The 22948-nt window shown below is 33.8% G+C and overlaps 1 protein-coding gene across 6 annotated transcripts in view; it reads right to left on the bottom strand.

Moving 5' to 3' along the window:
• Nucleotides 1–22948, bottom strand: part of Kat6a (lysine acetyltransferase 6A) — a 102131-nt gene that overhangs the window by 42484 nt on the left and 36699 nt on the right. For 5 of the 6 annotated variants that reach the window (XM_046443099.2, XM_046443102.2, XM_046443100.2 and 2 more), the window contains 4 exons: nt 7915–8023; nt 3473–3588; nt 2801–2882; nt 570–705 (listed from right to left, as the gene is read on the bottom strand). In XM_046443099.2, coding sequence (XP_046299055.1) covers nt 570–705; nt 2801–2882; nt 3473–3588; nt 7915–8023 — 443 coding nt within the window. The remainder of the gene's footprint in view (nt 1–569; nt 706–2800; nt 2883–3472; nt 3589–7914; nt 8024–22948) is intronic. The other variant, XM_046443101.2, reaches the window with a different exon arrangement.

The following is a 22948-nucleotide window of genomic DNA, read 5'->3' as shown; positions in this document are numbered from 1 at the left end:
TAGTTTCCTAGTCCACAATTTCTGATTTTTGCTAATAGATAAAAATACACTACTTTACATCAGAAGAACATGAAAATGGGACTTGGCTATCACATCAATAGGAAGTGATCCATACACTTAATACATATAAACAATTGGGAATAGATTAAGAAGAAACCTTGTAAAATACTACAATAACAAAAATTTTCTTTGCTATGTTCTTACGTGAGAAGCAAAACAATACAATGGTTAAAAGTCATGCCTTAGTACCTAGTACCAGTAATCCCAGTTCAACATTTACTATATAACCTTGTGCAAGTTAACTTCCCTAGGCCTTAGTTTCCTCTTTCAAAAACCAGAAGTAACACAGTAGCTACATATCATTGGGTTTTAGGGATAATTAAATGTATTAATGCATGTAAAGTACTTAGAATAGGCTAGTACTTTATTAAGGACTTAATAAATATTGGCCATTGTTAAATATAATTACAACAATGAAAAACTTTTTTTCATAAGAAAACAAATGAATCCTACACTATAGAGAAAGCCCTATCCTTTTCTCCCCTCACCTTGCCACAAGTACAACTTACAACGTGTTTTGTTTCTTTAACCTGTTTTTTGGACGTCCTATTGGATTAGCATAGCGCCGTTTTATCTGTGCAGCCTTCTTTTGTAGAAGTTTTCGTCCTTTTTTCCTAGGTCGACATATTTGACATATCCACATGCCTATAAAGAAGTAAAATTCCACACAAAAGTATGATAGACATAAATAATTCAAAGGTTTCAGACAGTCTTACTCAAGATCTTAATCTCTTTCAGGTAAGGTCTAGCAAATAAAAATCTAATGAAAGTCCCCCAGAAAAATAAACATGAAGACATATATACACAAAATTCTAAAAAAACCTAAAAGGGATTTGCATATACCCTTGATGCTTACAAATGGATGGAATCCACTAATTCTCAATTAAAAGTCTCTGTTCTACAACCAGGACCCTGATATTGGTGTGATTACTATTCTGTAAACAAAAAGATGCCAAGCTTCTAAGGGTGATGGTTGTTTCCAAGTCAGAGCAAGGAAAATATAAGATAACCTGGAAGATCTTACACTGTCAGAAAATAAAGAAATAATCAAAAAATGACAGAGGCATGTTAAAAAAGACACAGGAGTCAACCTGAAGGTATTCCCAATGGCCAAATCTGGGATGATTTGAGCAATGTATGAAAGTCCAAAGGATAAAATAAATATTCATAATGACAGAAATTGAATAAATAAATAAATGCAAAAAAGGGACAGTTTATCTTTACAGTAAAATTTCAACTAACAAATGTAGAAAGAATGATGGATGTAGAAAGTCACAGTATGCAGCCATCACAGTTATAAGTGGTTAAAAAAAAAGCATCATTCATAGATGCTAGAGTAAGTGGGAAAAGGGGAAAAACAATAAGCTTAAGGTGTCGGTCAGACTTCTTCACTGTAATCAAATGATCAAAACTGACAATATTAGCAATAAGATATATCATTAATATATACCTCTGTTATGGTGCACTGAGAAGGGCACCACAACACTTGTATGAAACTGTCAAAATTCAAAATTTCTAATAATGAGAAAGCAACAAACAAACCTGACCTGAGGGACTTTCTATGAAATAACAGACCAAGGTTAAGAAAATGTAGAGGTCAAAAATGACAGTCAGGAATTATCACAGACAGAAAAAGACTAAAGTAATATGACAACTAAATGTAACGTAAGGTCCTAGATTGGATCTTGGGCCAAAAATTCAAATGAGGTCTATAGATTAGTTAACCATACTATATCAACATTAATTTCCTGGTTTTGACAGTTACACTGTGGTTCTGTAAGATAATATTAGGGAAGCTAGGTAAAGAATATGATGAGAGCTCTCTCTACTTCTTTTGCCACTTTTAAGTATGAAATAAATTCAAGATATAATGTTTTTTGTTTTAAACTAGTAAAATCTCTTTTGTAGAATACACAAGATATAAGTCCTAAGAAAACTTTCTTTATTTTGTCTTATCTCAGACTTCAAATAAATGGAAAAGGGGACTATTTATTTATTCTAATATGTATAAATTTAAGGTTTTTCAAAAGGAAACAATCAATAGAATGGCCTAATAGTAATTTCAAGTAAGGCTCTAAAGTGGCTCTATACTTGGCTATAATGTAGGGTTCAATCCTTTTCCTTCAACAGGAAAACTTTCTCCTAATCAATATTATCAAATACCCTGCACCTATTTTACTTAAGAAACTTTTAAATCACAAAATCAGAGTTAAAATATAATTTGTGATAGAACAAAACAAGAGTAAGTGAATTTTTCTTTAAAGTAAACTATAAACATATAAGATGATATTTCATAGAAATCCATCCAAAAAGCATATAAACAAATACACTTCAAGGAATAGGAATCAAAAAAGTACAATATTAACTTGTACCCTTATGATTTGGACACTTATTTGTTTACTACTTTATGAAACTTATTTTTTTTTAAAGTTTTTTTTTCCTTTAAATTTTAAATAAATCAGATCTCAATAGTTCTAGGCCCCTCAAAAGTGCTGAGCTGCAGTATAATCAACATGACCTAATATAATTTCATTTCCTCTTTTTAAAAGAGATATTTCAAGTTATTATGCAAAGTAAGTGTTTTGGCCTCTAACTTTCCCTACCCTTAATGTGACAATTCTCTTCCTACTTATATAACCCCCAAAAGAATCAATTATTCTTTTATTTTAATGGTAGCTATAATGTGCTTTCACTAACATTTCTTTATACTCTCAATTTGATTTCTGAAAGTACTGTTCACCTTTTGGCATCCGCGTGAGTGGTGGGTCACAACACTCCATGTGAAAACCTCGGTCACATGAATCACAAAAGAGCATGTTATCCTTAGAAAAAAAAAGAGAAGATAGTTCTGCTTAAATTTATGAAACAGAGACATATCAAGATCATGACTTCATAAAACTTAGGAGGCTTCAAACATCTCAAGAGATGAGCTAGCTATAATATTATGTTCCCTTAAACATATTAACTAAGTTAAAAGTCTGATTTAGCCAAAAGTTTTGTTTCGTTCCATCTTTAATGAAAAGCTACAGTTCCATTACTTTTCAATACTGGAAACAACCAGAAAAAAAGCTAACCCTGGTCTGTTTTAATAAAAAAGGAGAATGTGTTATTAGGAAGCAAACATTCCTAAATGAATGTCTCCATACTGCTCAAAGAAATTTGATGAGAATTTCCTTAAAATGGCTTAGTTCTCTACAAATTATTATTGTGATGATTTATAAACTACCTACAAATATTCTAAGTCTAAATGAGCAAATATTCTAAACTAATGTCATCTAATTTAAACAGGCTACTATTCTAAATATTACTGGACCAAGTGACTGACAAATGACCAGCCTCACTTGAATAGAAATGCCAGTTTAACATTCTACTTCTAAGTGAAATACACACATTGGAAGGCAAAGATACTCACTGCATTTTTGCCTTGATCTCTACAGGAGCTGCATGTTTTACACTCGATGCACTGCCATCGTAAGGCCTTCACTCTAACCGTTAGTTCAGGGGAAAACTTTAAACAGGATGGATGACCTAATAAAAGGGGGGGAAAATTCACAAATGAAAAAAACATCAAAAATTATTTTGTAATTGTACTACAGAAATATTGTAGAAAAAGACAATTATCTTAAAATCAAAAATATATGAAAATAAGATGATTCTAGAAGCTTGCCATTAATGTTCTCATCAGTTTTATTAACACTAAATAGGATTTAGACCACCTTCCCCAAATTTAGATACTCCAAATATAGATACACATACTGGTATGTATATGCATACAATTATGTCCAGGCCACTTCTGAAAGAATACACAAAACCCTATCTTTATTGGTAACATTCTAAAAATTCAGTGAGAAGCATTTTGAAAGCGAAGGATTTTATATTTATATTTCCCTTTGTACCTTTTTGTGCTCTCATTTTGAAAATAATAAGTTACTTTTATGTTTTAAACTATATAATAAAAATTTGACCATTTAAAGTAAGTTATTTGCTCATGATTTAAGGCACTTAGGCTTTTTAAAAAAAAAAAAAAAAAAACTCTTTCAGGAGTTAGTATGGTTGTCATAGAATATGCAGTTTTTGTTTTGTTTCGTCCTTATTGTATTCAAGTAACATCTACACTCATATTCCTTAAACTGATTATATTCCACTGATTTGACATACCATAACCCACATGACCATTTCCCTATCATTAGGTACTTGGACTATATTATCCATAAGAGTTGAGGAGAGAATTCACTATGGATTTGAGTCTCAAAAATTTAAGGTAGACTATTTGCCCTCAACTCTAAAAAGATTTATCCCTCTCCCTAAAAGTTTTGCTTACTTTTCTTTGATGCGACAAAAGGCTTATTAAATCATCTTTTCTCTTCTTTTCTATTTCTGAAGAATTTTCTCTTTTATGAGGCAGTAAGTTAATCATCAAAACATTATTAACAATGGGGCTTGGTGGTGCCTGACTATAATTTCAGTTAGTTGGGAAGCTGGAGCAGGAGGACTACAAATTCAAAGCCACGCTGAGCAATTTATCTAAACTGGTAGTTTAGTTTGTCTAGCATGCTCAAGTACCTGGGTTCAGTCACTAACACTGAAGAAAATGAGCATTTCTTACATAATCTTATCATCTTTTTCACATTCTACTTTTCCTTTATAAAAACTAGCTAAAAGCCTTCATATGATTGTCATTGTAGAATATGAAATTTTTGTTTTGTTTTTCTTCCTTATTGTATTCAAGTAACATCTACACTCATATTCCTTAAACTGATTATATTCCGCTGATTTGACATACCATAACCCACATGACCACTTCCCTATCATTAAGGTACTTAGACTACATTACCCATAAGAGTTGAGGAAAGAATTTACTATGATGAATTATGTTTAACATATCCTTTCCTTCTTTTAAATTAATTCCTTAGAATAAATTCTTGAAAGTGAGACCAGTGAGTGAAATGAATTAAATATTTTTATAGCTTGTCAGGTTCAGATGTATTATGAAAACATTTTCCAAAAGCTGTAGTACTCAATGCCACCAGTAAAGTACAAATCTTTAACCATTATTTCATCAATTCCAAGTGGGGACTGTGTGATAACAGTTTTTTATTAGTATAAAAACTGTAAAATGATAAGTTTTTTATTATATAAAAATGTAAAATGATGTTTCATTGATGCTTTGATGTACATTGCTATTATTGCTTAGGTATAAATTTTATATGCCTGACAATTCTCTCTTATGTAAACTACTAGGCAGTACTCCAGACTTTATGCTTAGAAACATAAGCTTGCTTTAAAGTTAGCATTTGGCTCCTCCTCCCCCCTCCCCAACCTTCTTTACTTTTGTACTGGGGATTTAACGCAGGGGTGCTTTACCATTGAGCTACACTCCCAAGCCTCCCCCGCACCCCGCCCCGGTCTCCCATTTTTTGAGATAGAGTCTTGCTAAATTGCTGAGGCTGGTCTTAAACTTGCAATCCTCCTGTTTTAGATTCCTGAGTCGCTGGGACTACAGGCATTATGAATATCCAGCCCTTTGCCATATGTAATGCAATTATTTCCTCCAAACAGTTCTTGCACTTTTTATTTGGGATATGTTAGTTTTTAATTTAGAAAATATTAACCTTCGTATATTTGATTGTCTATGCTTTTCTTCCTTGGTTGTTATAATGGCCAGTTGCCAAACTATCTTCTAATCAATGCCTCCTTTTATAGAACCTTTTCCACACTGAATGGGATTGATCTGTGTAACCAACAGGACACTACTGAAATGACAGAATGAGACTTAAAAGGCTAAGTTATAAAAGATATTGCAGATTCCACCTTACTTTCTCAGATACTTGCTCAGGGGAAGCCTGTTTCAAATTGTCTCATATTGCAGACAATCATGCAGTCCCTAAGAAGAGGCAGCAGCACCAACTCACCAGTTAAGTGAGCCATCATGGAAGCCTCAGGTGACCACAGCACTTAGAATTTTAACTGTAATTGGGGATATAGCTCAATAGTAGAGTATTTTTTGCCTAACATGTGCAAAGCCCTAGGTTCAATCCCAGGCAACACAAAAAGAAAAAACTTAACTGCAACCTCATTAAAGATATCAAGTCAAAACTACCAAGTTAAAGCACTCTTAAATTCCTGATCCACAGAAACAGTATGAAAAAAAAAATGTCCAGGCAGTGGCAAATGCCTATAATCCCAGCATCTCAAGAGGCTGAGCAGCAGGATCCCAAATTCAAAGCCAGTCTCAGCAATTTAGAGAGACCTTGTCTCAAAAATAAAAAATGAAAGGGGCTGGGGACGTAACTCAGTGGTTAAGTACCCCTGTGTTCAATTCCTGGTACCAAAACAAAAACAAAAGTCTGTTTCCATTTCAACAGCAATACAGACTAATTATTTATTAGATTTTTTCTTTAAAAGCTATCTCTACAGTAATAGTTTAAAAATTATGTTCTTCCATAGCTTAGAGAGAGATCTCAAATGTGCTTCTTCTTAAATGGTAAAGCCAAAACACAATACTCTGCCACCCCATTTCATCTACATCTCAACAAGAATAGATTTGTTTTTGCTTTATACATTTGAGTTCCCATAAAATTACATTTGGGGAAAGGGTTACACTAACTTAAAAAGTTTGGAAAGCACTTCATGACATAATATCTTTATTTTTTGATGATTTTATGGTTTAGATTTAAATCCATCCAGATTCATTTTGGTAAGTGAATATGGTTACCTAGCACTCAAGATCTATTCCCACCTTCTTCTAAGGCTTCTACATATTAAAAATAAAAAGCTAAAAACTATATTTCCTAGACATCTTTGCAGTTAGGCTCTAGATATGAACTGAGCCTAGCTGAATTCCAACTGGATGTATTCAAGGAATATTTGAAATGCAGAAATGAGGCAAAGATCACCTTCCTTCTACTACTGTTTTCTAAAGATAAGTGAAGCCATGAGCAAAGCCACTCTTCTCCTTCATGGCTATTCCAGAGGCAGTTAGGATAATGACCAAATTCAGTATCTCAGTACCCTATACTCAATAGTTTTGTGTTAGACTCATGCTTCCATCTGTCCCAGATAGAGTCAAACACAGTCCTCTGGTGGGTCAGTTTCTGCAGAACTGTTTCCATTTCAAAGTCCTTAAAGCCCAGCCTAGAGCTTGCCTCTTCTGCCCTTCCAACAATTTCACAAATACCTAATTCCAAAATCCCCATCCTCTTGAAGTATCTATAGTGTGCCTTTGTTTTCTGGACCAAGTCCTGAAGGTTATTGATATAAGACACTGAAAATTAAGCCCATGATCAAAAATAATGCTGGTTTATTAACGCTTTTCCTTGTGAGTTCTTAAAATTCAAAGAATAACTCTGAACTAAGAAATTGGGAGGCTGCAAAATCTTTCTTAGGGCCCAGAATTTCACATTGCTCACCAAATTGCAGTGTCAACACTCTGTGTCCCCATGTGACACAAGTAAGTTTCCATCAAGAAAAACAAATCTGTTATCATCCTGGTTCTACGCATCGAGCCTGAGGCATAAATCAAGAAAGATAAGTAGTGATTATTAAAGAAACTGGCAATAACTTCAAACTGATTGCTGTGATTTAAGCAGATGTTCAATAATGAAACATAAAGATCAACAGGAAAAAAATAAGTACAGTTTTATTACAAAACAACCTAAGATGTGATTTAAATTAACTGAATTAAACATTTCAGCTTTTCAAATCCCTCTCTAGTGTAGAAGTTCACCTCAGTTACCTAAACCAGAGTCAGACTGAAACATTAATTTCAAAAGGATCAAAGGTATCAACTCAGTTACACATACTTCCCTCTGCTTTACCAGGCTAGTGTTAGAAGGTAAAAAGAAAATCACATACCACTATTGCCACAGTCTGCACAGGAGATGAGTTCTTCTGGCTTCTTTTCCCGGTTTTGTTCTTTTGTACCAAGACAGAAACTACAGATGGGGATTGGTTCAGCAACTGGCTGTAAAGAAAAACAATTCATTCAGTACTAGCACTTTTTTTAGTATTAATATAAAGATATTAAAATTACAGCTTTAAATTCTTATAGGAGTCATATATAACTGAAGAATAACTATATCATACTCCTAAAATCCCAACTAAACAGGTGAGTTTTTACAAAGCCTATTTTGGCTGAGCCTTTATGACTGGTCAAAAAAATCATATGTGTTACCTGGAAACCAAAAGATTTCATATGGATTAAACAAAACAAATCCTTTCCTAAGACTGAAAAATTCTATTGAATCAAGTGTAAAAACAGTATCAGTCCCCAAGAGGCATATGAATTAATAGAAAAGCAATAAGATATATACAGATAAACAATGTACAGAGGAAAACAAAGCATTATAAGAAACAGTATTTATAGCATTTATAGTTATTTATGGGAAAAAGAGTGCAGTAAGAATAGGAGGGTGAAGAAACAGGATACAGTCTGATACAGAAATACCAACATGTAGGAGCATCAGAGGAAAAAAAGGAGAGTAAACAGTACAAAATTGAGAGAAAACAGAACCAAGAAAAATAATGACACAGGAATTTTTTTAAAACAGAGCAACCTACAATCAATTTGGGGAAGATACAGTATGTACTGGATTCTCATTGAAAAACAGTTGGAGAGAAATGCAAATAAAAACTAAATTGAGATTTTTATCTCACTCCAGTTAGGATGGCAGCCAACAAGAATACAAATAATACTAAATGCTGGAGAGGATTTGGAGAAAAAGGAACACTTTTATACTGCTGGTGGGATTATAAATTTGTACAATCACTATGGAAATCTGTATGGAGGTTCCTCAAAAGATTAAGAATGGAAACACCAAACAACCCAGTATTACCACTGGATCATAAAACACTCCTCAGTATTCATCCTAAAGAAATGAAGTTGGCATGATAGTGATATATGCATACCCATGTTTATAGCAACATAATCACAATAGCCGAACTATAGAATCAGCCTAGGTGTGTATATGGAACCAGCCTAGGTGTCTATGAGTGGATGAATGGGTAAAGAAAATGTTGTACATATACACAACGAAGTCTTATTCAGCTATGAAGAATGAAACGATGTCAACTGCAGGAAAACATTTGGAACTTGAGAACATTATGTTAAGAAAAATAAGCCAAACTCAGAAAGTCAGGGGTCATATGTTTCTTCATGTGGAAGCTAGAGAGGAAAACAGAAAATTTTTCATTTTCAATAAAAATTGAGGGGGAAACCAAGGGAGTAGAAGGGACCAAGAGGAAGGACAGGAGGGAAAAGGGAACTATTGCAGAATGATATTGGCCAAATTACACGGTTCTACTGCAAACACCTATCAACATATAACAATGAATTCCATCATTATGTACAACTATAATGCACCAATAAAAAAATATGGAAGAAAAAAAAGAAAAATAGTTGTAGATCTCACTATAAGACAGCCCTTTTTAGTCCTTATTGAACTCAAGTTATAGAAACCAACAAAATGTCATGAGGGAACAGAAAGAAGAGGTAGATGAAAAGAGGTGGTAAAGGGTTTTAGTATTATCTAGGTATTTAAGATGGGAAAAGTTAAACCTGTTTAAATGTAGAAGAGAAGACAAACATGCTTGAAGAGTTTCAAGAAACAAGAAGTAACAGGAATGAACATTTTATGCATTAAAGTCTAGAGGCTGCACTATTCATTATAGTAACCACTATAACGTAGTTTTCAATTAATTAAGTTTAAATTAATTAAGATAAATTTAATTCCTCAGTCACATTAGCTTCAAGGGTCCAAGTCACATGTAGCTAGTGGTGCAACAGTACTGGACAGCATCAAAACAGAATGATTCCATATAGAAAATTCTACTGGATAACACTAGTTTAGAAAAGAGGATGGATTCTAGAACATGACTAAAGAGACTTGGCTTTGTTGTATAAACTGACACAGAGAAACATATTGCTTGGAGGGGGAATAGTGGAAATGAAAAAAAGTTGAGGGTGCCGTTTCTGATAGCTTCCATTATTTCTGGAAAATAGAAATAAAGTCACCTACTAAAAGTGGGACAGGGGTTGGCTAGAGAGAACTTGAAAGAACATGAGAAAGTGATAAATCATTCAGGAAACCGAGATGTGAGACTGGCTGGGGCCAAGAAAAGATAATGAAAACATCCCCTATCAAAATGGAAAATGGAGACACATACCTCAGCCAACAAGATCAGAAAAGCCTCTGTTAACATGGAAAATAAATTCAAAATTTGAGAGAGGAAGGTTGAGGAACTTTCTGCAAAATGGCCTCCATCTGTTCACTATAATAGAAGGCAACATCACTTTCTAAAAGAAAAATAGGTAAATATGGATTTGGGCATTTACAGTGTAGAAAAATCTTAGAAGTCTGTATACGGAAGACTTTAGGGAATCAATAAGTGATGAAAAATAAAACTGTCAGTCCATGAAGGTAAGATTCCAAAGAATCATTTTACGGTGAATCCAATCAAAACAGTTTTACAACCTTCTTAGCACCTTTGAAGCCTTGGACTGACAAAAAGAGAAGCTGGGCTTCATAAACAGAAGAGGGCAGACAGACTAGAAGTATAAGGAGTTAAAGTATCATAAGAATCCAGATGAAACTAACAAAAAAAATTCAGCAGGAGATGAAAGAATTGGAAAATGAGGATTGACGACTGTGGTCAGCAGAAGCATTTGCGCAGAACAATAATTATCTTAAACGTAATGAAAATAAAGAAAATGTCTCTTCTTCCTGAGTCTCTCTCTACCACCCACTCTCTTCTTAAAACAAGTTTGAGAGTAAGGAAAAGCAGCTCTCTCAGGGAAATATGGACCAACTCAACGCAATTACCTATTAATGGTAGGTCAGAATACCTCAGTTTAAATGTTAACTTCAACAGGGTGGTTAAAAATAGTTGGGTTCAGATAAAGAACTCTGTGTAAACTGTGATTACCGTAGAGCTGGAAAAGCCTGTATTGGGATAGAAAAAAACTACATGACAGACTGGGAATAGCATCACAACTCAAACTAGTTAAAATTATAGTTAGCATATTTAAGAATAGCAAAGAACTTGGTTAATCAACTATTACTTATGAGATCATTCTACCACTTAAGAGAACAAACGTACATGGATAAAGACAAAGTGTGAAAAGCAGACCATTTTTGCTGTTCTTCAACAAAGGAAATATGTAGTAATTTAGGATTCCATGCCTTCAAACGTGTTTTCAATGGAATATTTTCAACCATTAAAAAATAATGAAATTATTTCATTTGTAGCCATAGGTAGAACTGGAGGGCTTTATGTTAAGTGAAATAAGTCAGGCACAGAAAGATGAATACTCCATGTCCTCACTTATATGAGGAAGCTAAAAAGTTGATCTCAGAAGTAAACAGTAGAATAGTAGTTACTAGAGCCTGGGAAGAGTGTGGAAGAGTGAGGGAAGAGAGAGAACTGGAGGAATGAGGGAATGAAGAGAACTATTAATAAGTCCAAGCATACAGTTGAGGAGGAATAACTTCTAATGCTCTATAGTATAGTAGGATAACAATGATGTGTATTTTCAAATAGCCAGTGGGAAGGATTTTGAATGTTCTCAACACTATTGTATAAATGTATTGAGCTGGGCATGACGACACTTGTCTGTAATCCCAACAACTCCAGAGGCTGAGGAAGGAAGATTGCAAGTTCACGACCAGCCTTAGTAACCCTGTCTCAAAAATTAAAAATAAAAAGGGCTGAGGATGTAGCTCGGTGGTAAAGTGCCTCTGGATTCAATCCCCAGTACAGGGTGGGGGGACAGGGCACTGAAATGCCACGCTGCATTCCATAAATTTATAATTATTATGTTATCAATAAAAAAATTAAAATACACTTTAATGTCTTCATCATTGAGAACTGCACATGAAATTTCCAATGGCAAAAAAAAAAAAAAAATGATACTGTTTAAAATCATGTTTTTTAAGAACATAAAAAAGTTACACCTCCAGTCATTCTCATTGTCAAACTATCCATGAGAAAACCAGTGACTCAGGGCTAAAACTACTTTAGGTTTACTGTTAAGATTTGACCCTGCAATGTATTGAGAAACTATGATAAAGACAGATTCATGCCAAAACCTGTGTAAAGACAGACAATATGCCATATAATCATTAATCCCAGACTTGTCCAAGCTGTCCTTATACCATATAGTTCCTATGACCTATATAAAATAATCCTATTCCAAGAGCTAATGAAAGAAGAATAAAGGTTGTAGCAAATGACTTTACACACTATTAAACAGAGAAGCCAGAGTGAACCTGTTAAAAGGTAAATCAAAACTTGTCATTCAGCTATTCCAAACCTGCCAGTACAATGCTTTGCTCTCAAATGTCACATGAACTATAAGGCCTTATGTGATCCCATGCCCCCCGCCCACAGGATTACCTCTCTGCCTCTGTCTTCTATTGGCCTCATTCTCTGACATTCTACTCCAGCTTCTTCACTTCTATTACTTCAATAAGTCAGATATTCCACGTACAAGGCCTCTACATTTACTTTCTTCTATGTAGAATGCTCTTTCCTTCTCTGTAGAATTCCTCTTTCCTATTCTTCAGATCTCTACTCAAAAGTCATCTCAGTAAGGCATTCTCTGAAACCCCATCTAACATTTCAAAGCAACCTATCCACTACAATAACACATAACTCCTTGCATACTTTATTTTTTTTCTTTAACCCTTTCACTAATTAATGTGTATATGGGTATCTTATTCAGTATTTGTTGTTAACTAAATACAAATTCTATAAACGTTCTGCTTTAGGACTATATTACCATCTATCTGTTTAGACTATCTGTTTAGGACTATATTACCATCTATCTGTTTAGACTATCTGTTTAGGACTATATTACCAGTACAAAAAATAGTGCCTCACATATAGTAGGCACTCAGCAAGTATTGCTGAATGATTAATTACTGTGTAGAACTAGAAACATCAAGAAAAACAGTACCCTATATGAAAAGAATACGAATTGGGTATGAGCCTGAAAGTATTCTGTGTAGCTCAAATATAACTATGATCATTGATGTTCTACTGTCTACAAAGCAACTCACAATGCGATTTTACAACCACTGTAACCCACCTCCATTCAATTTCTCAAAAGTAAGGGGAGACTTGTGGCTGGATACATTTAGGTTATACCTTGTACCATCTATTTGTTGCCCTTTATCAACTTATAAAACATGTTGAGATCTCCAAAATAATCACCAGATGGCAGCATTTAGGCAAACATATGGTAGATGCTCTGATGACAAGTAGAATATTCTGACTTGAGTTTTTGAAAATAACTTTGAAAAATAAGATTTCCACTACGTGAAATTTCCATTACTTGATATCATGAAATAAAAGCATTTATGGACACAATTATTTAATTGATAAGGGCATTTTCTAGATATCCAGATTCATCATCTAAAATAATTTCATTTTAAAGCCTTATTTTCATTTCTTTCCCCCTAAGACTTTTGTTGTTGTTCTTTTTAGTTATATATGACAGTGAATCTATTTTGATATAATTATACAAACATGGAAATTTTCTTATTCTAGTTAGGATCCCATTCTTGTCTATGTACATGATGATGGGATTCACTGTGTTGTTTTCACATATGTACACAGTAAACTTATGTCAGATTCATTCCACTATCTTTCCTTTTCCTATTCTTCCTTTATTTTCATTGTCTCTATTGTGCAATGTTTTCTGAGGAACTCAAATTCACCTCTCTGTTGTCGTTGTTGTTTTATTTTTGTAGTGGGGCTTGAACCCAGCAGCGCTTTACACTCAGCTATATCCCTAGTCCTTTTTGTGAAACAGGGTCTCAATAAGTTGACAAGACTGAGCTGGTCTCACCTTGAACTTGCAGTTCTTCTGCCTCAGCCTCCCAAGTTGCTGGGATTACAGGCATGTGCCACCCGGTCATTCTTGTTTGTTTTTATACTGGCATAAAAGACAGTCAAGAATCTGTACATAATTATTTTTAGTCCTTTCAAGACAGAACTGAATGATAAATTCTAGGATTTGTCACCACCAGAATTTTCAAGGGAAAAAAAAAACTATAAATTCAGACTTAGGACTTCAGAAAGCTCTAACAAATGGTAGCTATCAAGCAATAAAAGATACAGGTTGTGCATTCCTGATCTGAAAACTTGAAATGCTGCAAAATTCAAAATGTTTTGTATAACAACTAAAGCCACAAGTGGCAAATTCCATAACTGACCTCCTGTGATAGGTTATAATCAAAATGCAGTCACACTAAAAATACTGTATAAAATTACCCTTCAGCTGTAAGTATAAGGTGTATATGAAAAATAAATTCAGTGTTTGGACTTGAGTCCCATACCTAAAATATCTTTTTACATATAGCAAATATTACAAAATTTAGAACACTTTTGATGCTAAGTATTTTGGATTATAAATTTCCCAAGTTTTAAAGCCATTGGAAATCTCTGAGACAACTTAGGACAGCCAATATTAAAAGAGCATGGAAGAAGAACTTAAATCATAAGACTCCCTATATAACCAAATGTGTTAAGCAAAAAAGAAATAACAGGTGCATTATTCATATATATATATATATATATATATATATATATATATATATATAGTATCTATAAGGCATATACAAAAAAATTATGGTCAACTATAATTACTTGCTTTTTTTTTTAAAAACCAGTGGTATACCACAAAAGGATATAGACTGTATGATTCCAATTCTATGAGATACCTAAAATATGCAAACTCATGGAAACAAAAAGAATAGACATTACCAGAGTCTGCACAATGGGGCAGGAGAGGAATGGGAAGTTATTAATTGGTAAAATTTGAGATGATGAACAAGTTTTAGTGGTAATGGTTTCACAACATAGTGAAGGTATTTAATGTCACTGAATTGCATACTAATAAGTGGTTAAAATAGTAATTTTTATTTTATGCAAATTTTACCACACTAAAAAAATAAAGAGTATGTATTTTCATATTCTTCTAAGTCAGATGATTTAACAGGTCAAAACACATGCAGTAAGAAACAACTATTATAATTTGTCCTCTCCTTAAAGCCTCTACTTTAAACTGTTCCTGTAGAATCCCTTTAACATTTTAATCTTGTATGTACTACATTAAGAAATATAGTTGTAGCCCACAAAAAATGAAAAAAAAATTAATAACGAACTGTGGCTACTACATTTAAATGTTAACCATTTTATTCTTACTGTACCTACATGGAAGCTGGTTATTTTAGAATCCAGTTACATAAAAATAACTCAACTTTATGCTTTGCCTTACTCTTTTTTGGTACTGGGTATTTAACCCAAGGGCACTTTATTGAGCTACATTGCCAGTCCTTTTTACTTTTTATTTTGAAACAGGGTCTTGCTAAATTGCTTAAGCCCTCACTAATTTGCTGAGGCTGGCCTCGAACTTGTGATCCTCCTGCCTCAGCCTTCCAAGTCACAGGTGTGCATACCACCATGCCTGGCTTAATAATTTTCTAGTAAGACAAGTCTAAGAATTAAAAACTATCCCTCAGGAACTTCTCAAACTAAAACTTCCTTCTGACCACCATTTGTCTTTATCTAGACAAATTACTCCCTGCATGGACTACCATAAACTTTTCTCAAATCAATTCCCCCAAAGCTACAAACTAGGACTGACTCTTTGAATATTCTAGAGGTTCAGAGATGTTTGCTTATACTGCCCCTTTCTTTTCCCATAATTTTAATCACTTAAAATCATTTAATTTTATTTTGGAGTACATTTAACTCCAAGTTAATTTTCTTCAATGTATAACTTAGATAATTTTCAGCAGAGGCATTATATATAGTTGATAATTTCTACTGCTAAAGCAATCTCTTAAATAAAATAATACCTAAAAGGATAAAGAAGAATTAGTGTCAGCTTAGAATAGCTGGAAACTGGATTGGTATTTTGAAGGAACCCAAAATGATGCTCAACGGTTGAGCACTAGAAAAACAAGTATTGCTAGATTTTCAAAATACCTAATAATTAAATATTATTGTTTGTTAACACTGGAATATAACAAAACTTTGAGAAAACTCAAAAAAGCATTACTTATATTTCCAAAGCACTTATGTCAGTGAAAACAAAACAACCTGCACAAAATAATTAGAAACCAATTACCATTCACATTATCCACTTACACACCAAAAAACTCAAAAGTACATAACTCTTGAGAGAATTGCTGCATAATTCACTATTTCCAATATTATAAAGGAAATAAACTGGCACATACAGAGTATATTTTAGGATATTCACACTTTGTTGGAAAGTGATGATGATACTTTATTCAGAAAGATCAACATTCTTAAAACATGGTTCTCTTCCAATCAGGCAAGCCCTCCACCCCAAAGTTACCAAATTCCCTGTTCCTTCACTACTGATGTCCTCTGATAAACTTCCTCCTCCCAAATCCTAACAGTTTAGAATTCCATTTTTCTTCATCTTTTCCAGACAGGCAGAAATCATTCTAGTGCCTTGCACAGTGCTGAAATTAAAATACAATAGCAAAAACCCATGCAAAATTCAAATATATTTATGATTTACTCAAAGCTTCTCCTCCTAGATTCTATAATCCTATAGGAAACTGTCCTTTGGTGTGATTTAATCTCTTCAAACTGCTCAGCATCCCAATAACAGCTAATTAAACATAAATATTTAAAATATTTAAGTATTTTATTTTCCTTAAAAGTATATCATTGCAAAAGATACATAATAAAAAACATGAATGGCCTGAAAAGGGGTACATTTTCCATTACTTATAGTTACAATAAAATAACTTTATAATTTTAGTCAACAAAACCTATTAGACCCTACAAAACTTTAAGCGGCACTAAACAGAATTCAATTTATTATGATGAGTTCATTCAATGACTTCTACAATTAAACACAAGTAGTAAGATTATTGGTGAAAGAAAATAACATGCTGATGTAAGTATATCAGTAATAATTTCTATTAATGCTTTTACTATAAATTTAGATGAGAAAGCAATCATCTGTTAATAACTATAACAAGGTTCTACACCTCAATCAGAGGTGACATCAAAAAATAACAAAACGTTTATTTGCTGAATTTAAATTCTACCCTAAGAAACCGCAAAGAATTATCTTGCTTTTGAATGTTTTGTGGTTATCTGAGTTTCACTTTCTGTTTGTCAGTGACACTTCATTCTCCTCATTCATCCAAATATGATTCTTACAAATGTGATTGCCTCTCCCCTCCTACAAACACAACACCTACATTTTAAGTTATATTGAAGATAAATAAGATAAAGTTACAGGGTATAGCTCAAATATAAGAAATACCTAATAAATATTGGTTTATGCCTTTTCTAAAACTGTTTCCACTTCTTAACTCTAAGCAAGCTTTGGTTCTATTTCAACTTCCCAAAATAGAAAATAAAATTTCCTATGGACTTGATGAGAAACAAATATGGAAAACAATCCCATTCACAATAGCTGCCCCGACCCCCGAAATAATATAATGAGGAATAAATCTAACCAAGGAGATGAAAGTCCTCCACAATGAAAACTACAGAATACTGAAAAAACAAATTAAAGACATTAGACATTGGAAGGCCTCCAATGTTCATGGGTGGGCAGAATTAACATGGTTAAAATGGCCACCTTACCAAAATTAACTCAACAGACACTTCTGACATATACAGATTCAATGCAATCCCCATTAAATAGTAATTCTTCAGAGAACTAGAAAAAACAGTCCTTAAATTCATTTGGAAGAATGAAACACCCAGAATAGCTAAAGCAATTCTAAACCAAAAAAGCATTGCTGGAGGTTTCCAAATACCCAACTTCATACTACATAATTACAGGAACAAAAACTGTATGGTGCTGGCATACAAACAGACACACAGACCAGTGGAACAAAAGATAGAGACAAACCCACAAAAATAGTCATCTAATCCTTAACAAAGATGCCAAAAACATAATGTTGGAGAAAGATGGCCTTTTTAACAAATGGTTCTGGGAAAATTGGTTATTCATGTGTAAAAGATCCATTCTCTCACCCTGCATAAAAGGGAATGGGAAATGGGTCAAACATGTAGGAATTAGGCCAGAAACTATGAACTCCTAGCAGAAAACACAAGGAAAAAAACACAAAAACATTCCAACATATAGGCACAGGCAATGACTCCTAAAGTTCAGGAAATAATACTAAAAATTAATACAAAGGGTGGTATCAAATTTAAAAACTCCTGTACAACAAAGGAAACAATTAAGAATGTGAAAAAAGAAGCTATAGAATGGGGGAAAAAAATTTGCTAACTACTCTTCTGACAGAGGAGTAATATCCAAAACATATAAAGAACTCAAAAAAAAAAAAAAAAGGGGGGGAGGTGATTAGTAAACTAAAATAATCCACTTAATGAACAAACTAAACAGACACTTCTGAAAAGAATACAAATACAATGACTACCTGAAAAAATGTCCAACATCTTTAGTGATCAGGGAAATGCTAATCAAAACTAAACTGACATTTCATCTCACTCCAGTTAGAATGACAGCCAACAAGAATACAAAATAATAAATGCTAGAGAGGATGTGGAGAAAAAGGAACACCTTTACACTGCTGGTAGGATTGTAAATTAGTACCATCACTTTGGGTATCAATGGAGGTTCCTCAAAAGACTAGAAATGGAATCACATAATGACTCAGTATTTATCCTAAAGAACTAAAGCCAGCATAACATAATGATACATGTATAGCCATGTTTAAAGCAGCACAATTCACAATAGCCAAACTATGGAACTAGCCTAGGTATCAATGGATGAATGGATAAGGAAAATGCGGTATATATGCACAATAGTGTTTTATTCATCTATAAAGAAGAATGAAAGTATGCCAATTGCAAGAAAATTGATGGAACTTGAGAACATTATGTTAAGTGAAAAAAGCCTTACTCAGAGTCAAGGATTTCATGTTTTCTCTCATGGATGGAAGCTAGAAAGAAAAAAAGGGAAAAGGGGTGTCTTGTGAAAACTGAAGGGGATTAGTGGAGGATAGAGACCAAGGAGAGAAAGGAAGGGAAGGAATGGAGAAATACTAGGAATGATAGTGGCCAAATTATATTGTTATATTGTGTGCATGTATGAATATGTAACAATGATATATGTAAAATTATAAAGTAAAGTAAAAATATGAAGGAAAAAATTCCTATGGACTAATAAATTTCTAAATAGTTTCTACTAGAATTTTTAAAGTCTTCTTGTACACACATATTTACCACAGTGTATATCATTCATTAAAATACATTCTTCAGTAGTAACTGAGTTCCACAGAGTTAGCAAAATAATAATTCCTATGCTACAATATATATACACAAGGATAATGATTTAAAAGGAACAAGTGTTCAACAAGACTTTCATGTTCATTATATTTTTAAAAAATTATAATTGTAGGCATTTATCCCATCCAAATAAGGCTTAAGTAACATTTGAACAAACTAGCAAACAGCACCATATTTTAAGTCTTACCAAAAATTACAACAGAATGCATTGTTCCACTACTACTACTAGATTCGTGGTATTTGGAACTGAAAGGAATCTTCAAAAATCATTATACACTTATTTTTACCAAAGAAAATGTTGTCAAAGTCTATATATGACTAGTAAAGTGATTAAAAAGAAGTAAATAACTCTGACTCCAAGTTTCTCTCAATACATTATATAGAACTAACAGTCACTCAGGTAAAAATTAATGTAGAGATAAAATAACCCCTCCCACAATAAGAAAGAAGCGGGGAGAGAAGGGGAAAGGAAGGAGGAGGGGGAGTGGAGGGAGGAAAGGAAGGAGGAGGGGGAGCAGAGGGGGGAAAGGAAGGAGGAGGGGGAAGGAGGGGGGTAGGGCAGACAGACCTTAACAGTTGGAAAAGGTTGGGTTTTCATTACTGGAAAATATTAATACTAAAATAATATTGTGTGGCAGGATTTAAACTTAGAAGTTTAAACTTAAACTGACCAGAGGTTCTTCTACATTCTTCTTCTTCTTTTTTTTTTTCCTTCTTTTTTCTGATACTGTGGATTGAACCCAGGACCACTTTACCACAGACCTTTGTACCCAGCTCTTTTTATTTTGAGACAGGACCTCACTCAGTTGCTTGTGGCCTCACTAAGTTGCTGAGGTCGGCCTCAAACTTGCCATACTCCTACCTCAGCTTCCCAAGTCACTGAGATTATAGGCATGTGCCCCTATGCCTGGCTTTCCTACCTTCTTTAAAGAGTAATATTAGTCACAGCAATAACAAATCAATCTTTTACCTCGTTTTTGTCTCATAAAATTATTAAGAGGAAAAGACAAAAATGTACAAGTAAGAGCAGGTTTCTAAGTGTAACCAAAAAGATAGTAAAACCTATGATTTTTGCATAGCGTGTTAATATATCAGTAAGAAAGTAAAGTAAAAACTGTTCTGCTTAAGAATCTGAAAGGGTATTGAGAGAATCAAGAAATGTGAAGAAGGTTGGAATGTGGAGAAAGAGTGACAAAATCCTAGAAGCACTGTGGTCAAAGGACTTTCAATAACTGGGTAACACTCAATTCTAATTTTTTTCTATGATGAAATAAAAAAATCTTGAAACTTGCAGTCTACATGAAACATACAGTAATTTTTAACAAGGCAAAGGGGCTTAAGTTGGATTCTGTGCCAAGCAGGGCAGAGGGAAAAGAACCACCCAAGGAGTTAAAGAAAAGATGGCGATCGTGGGAACCCATCAAACACAACCATCATAATGCAAGTCTCTTTGAGCATCTGTACAGATCTTAAAGAAGAATGATATTTCCCTACAACAAGGAACAGGTGCTTTTCAAAAGACATAGCTCAATGTCAGAGCATCTATATATATGTGGCATATACACTTTTCTCTATACAAAGAATCTTGAATTCTAGGTCTTCCAGAAATAAGTTAAAAAAATTTTTTTAATTTAATACATCGTGGCTTCCATTTTTTTTGTTTTAATAGAAATGCTATATCATTTATTCAAATTATAAAATCACATTTGTATTAAAAATTTTAGACCAGAAAGGAAGAAAAGACATAAAATTTTCTCATCTTTCTCTTCCTCCTCTTGAAAGGTAATATTTACTAAGGACTTAATACTCAAAAGCATTTTTCTAACTAAATTCTTTACACCTTCATCCCTCACCACCATTTTTCAGATGGGAAAACAGATCCTCAGAAAAATTCATTCATTAGAAGCTATGAAGACAGCTAAGTGGTGCATGGGGGGATGAGTGGTCTGTTTTCGAGCTTATACTCTTTCAACCTGACATTGTATAGTCTCTTTTTCTGCATGTTGTTCTCATGTTTTCTACCCACAAAGGGGGGAAAAAACCATAAAGAAATCCATACAGCATGTGGTATACAATCTGTTTTTTAATCTGTTTTTTTCCACATCAATAAATCCAAATCAATATTAACTTTCTAGTGGCTATATGATATTTCATTATGTATTATAAGATAACTTAACCAAGCCTGTACTAATGAACTTTTAAACTACTTCTTTTTATTATATACAATATCATAATCAAATAGCCTTATACATACATCTTCACTCATTTTTTAGAGTATTTCCTTAGAATACATTTCTTAAACTGGAATTACAGGGTCAAAAGGTGTGTGTATGCAGTGTGTGTGTATATACACACACACACACACACACACACACACACACACACACACACATATATATATCTAAGATTTTTGATACATACTGCCAAGCTGAATTTCAGAGAGGCAGCACTCAAGCCAATAATATCTGTGCCAGCTACTAAGTTCTTGTCTCTAAATTCCAAGCTCATTTTCTATATTCTGCTTTATGATGCTGGACACAGACTCTGTACACTTTATTTTTCCTCTGTCAGCTGGCTTTCCAGGAAGCTCCATCAATAAAGAACACTAAAGGAAGATAAGAAGGTAAGGATGGCCAAAGAATAAATTTGCTCCTTCTACTCTATTTCTTAGTTCCTACTATTATCACCCTAGCTTTGTCTCTTTTCCTAGTAAAAATAATGATTACCAGTCAGCTCCTTCAGGACTAGTCTCACGATGCTTTCTCAGAAATGCCACCATAGCAGAGCAGTGTATCCTCTTGGGTAGTCTGAATCCCAATCTTATGAAGTCCCTTGCTCAAGTCTTTGAAAGCAACCAAGCTTCAGACGGAAATGCAACACTGTGGAATTTCTTTTCTAATCTCTAAATAACTCAAACCACTTTCTTCATCCACCCCACCACACCCCAGCCACAGGTAGCTGCTTCAGGAAGTTATTGCCTCTGTGTTATTTTGATGTTCCCATTTTGCATCTCAGATCTCTGGGATCTGCTTTATTAATTCCCCATAGCCTCGTACATACATCTTTACTTACTTTTTAGATTATTTCTTTAGAATACATTAGATGTATTAATACATCAGAGATACTACACTGTCTCTACTGAAATACCTAGTGTGGTTCTGTTCCCCTAACCAGATCTTGACTGGTATATTTTCTGGTATATGATCTAGTATCTTAATAACCTCTTCAGAAGGCCAGTGTTTTGAACTAAATTGTGCCTTTCCCAAAAATTACATATGTTGAAATCTTAACCCCCAATTGGACTGTATTTGGAGAAAGGATCTTTGAGGAGATAAAGTTAAATGAGGTTAGAGGGTGGGACCCTCATCTAATAGGACTGGTACCCTTATATAAAGAAGAAAAGACTCCAGAAGCATACAGGTAGAGAGAAAAGGTCTTGTGAAAAAATAGCAAGACAAAGTGGTCATCTGCAAGACAAGGAGAGAGGTCTTAGAAGAAGCCAACCTTGCCCACACCTTTGTTTGGACTTCTAGCTTCTAGAAGTGTGAGAAAACAAATTCTGTTGTTT

This window comes from Marmota monax, unplaced genomic scaffold (genome assembly GCF_021218885.2).
Source record: "Marmota monax isolate L192 unplaced genomic scaffold, Marmota_monax_Labrador192_F-V1.1 WCK01_AAM20220418_F8-fsc00252, whole genome shotgun sequence".
NCBI lineage: Eukaryota > Metazoa > Chordata > Mammalia > Rodentia > Sciuridae > Marmota > Marmota monax.
This window is presented reverse-complemented; position numbering and strand designations above follow the sequence as displayed.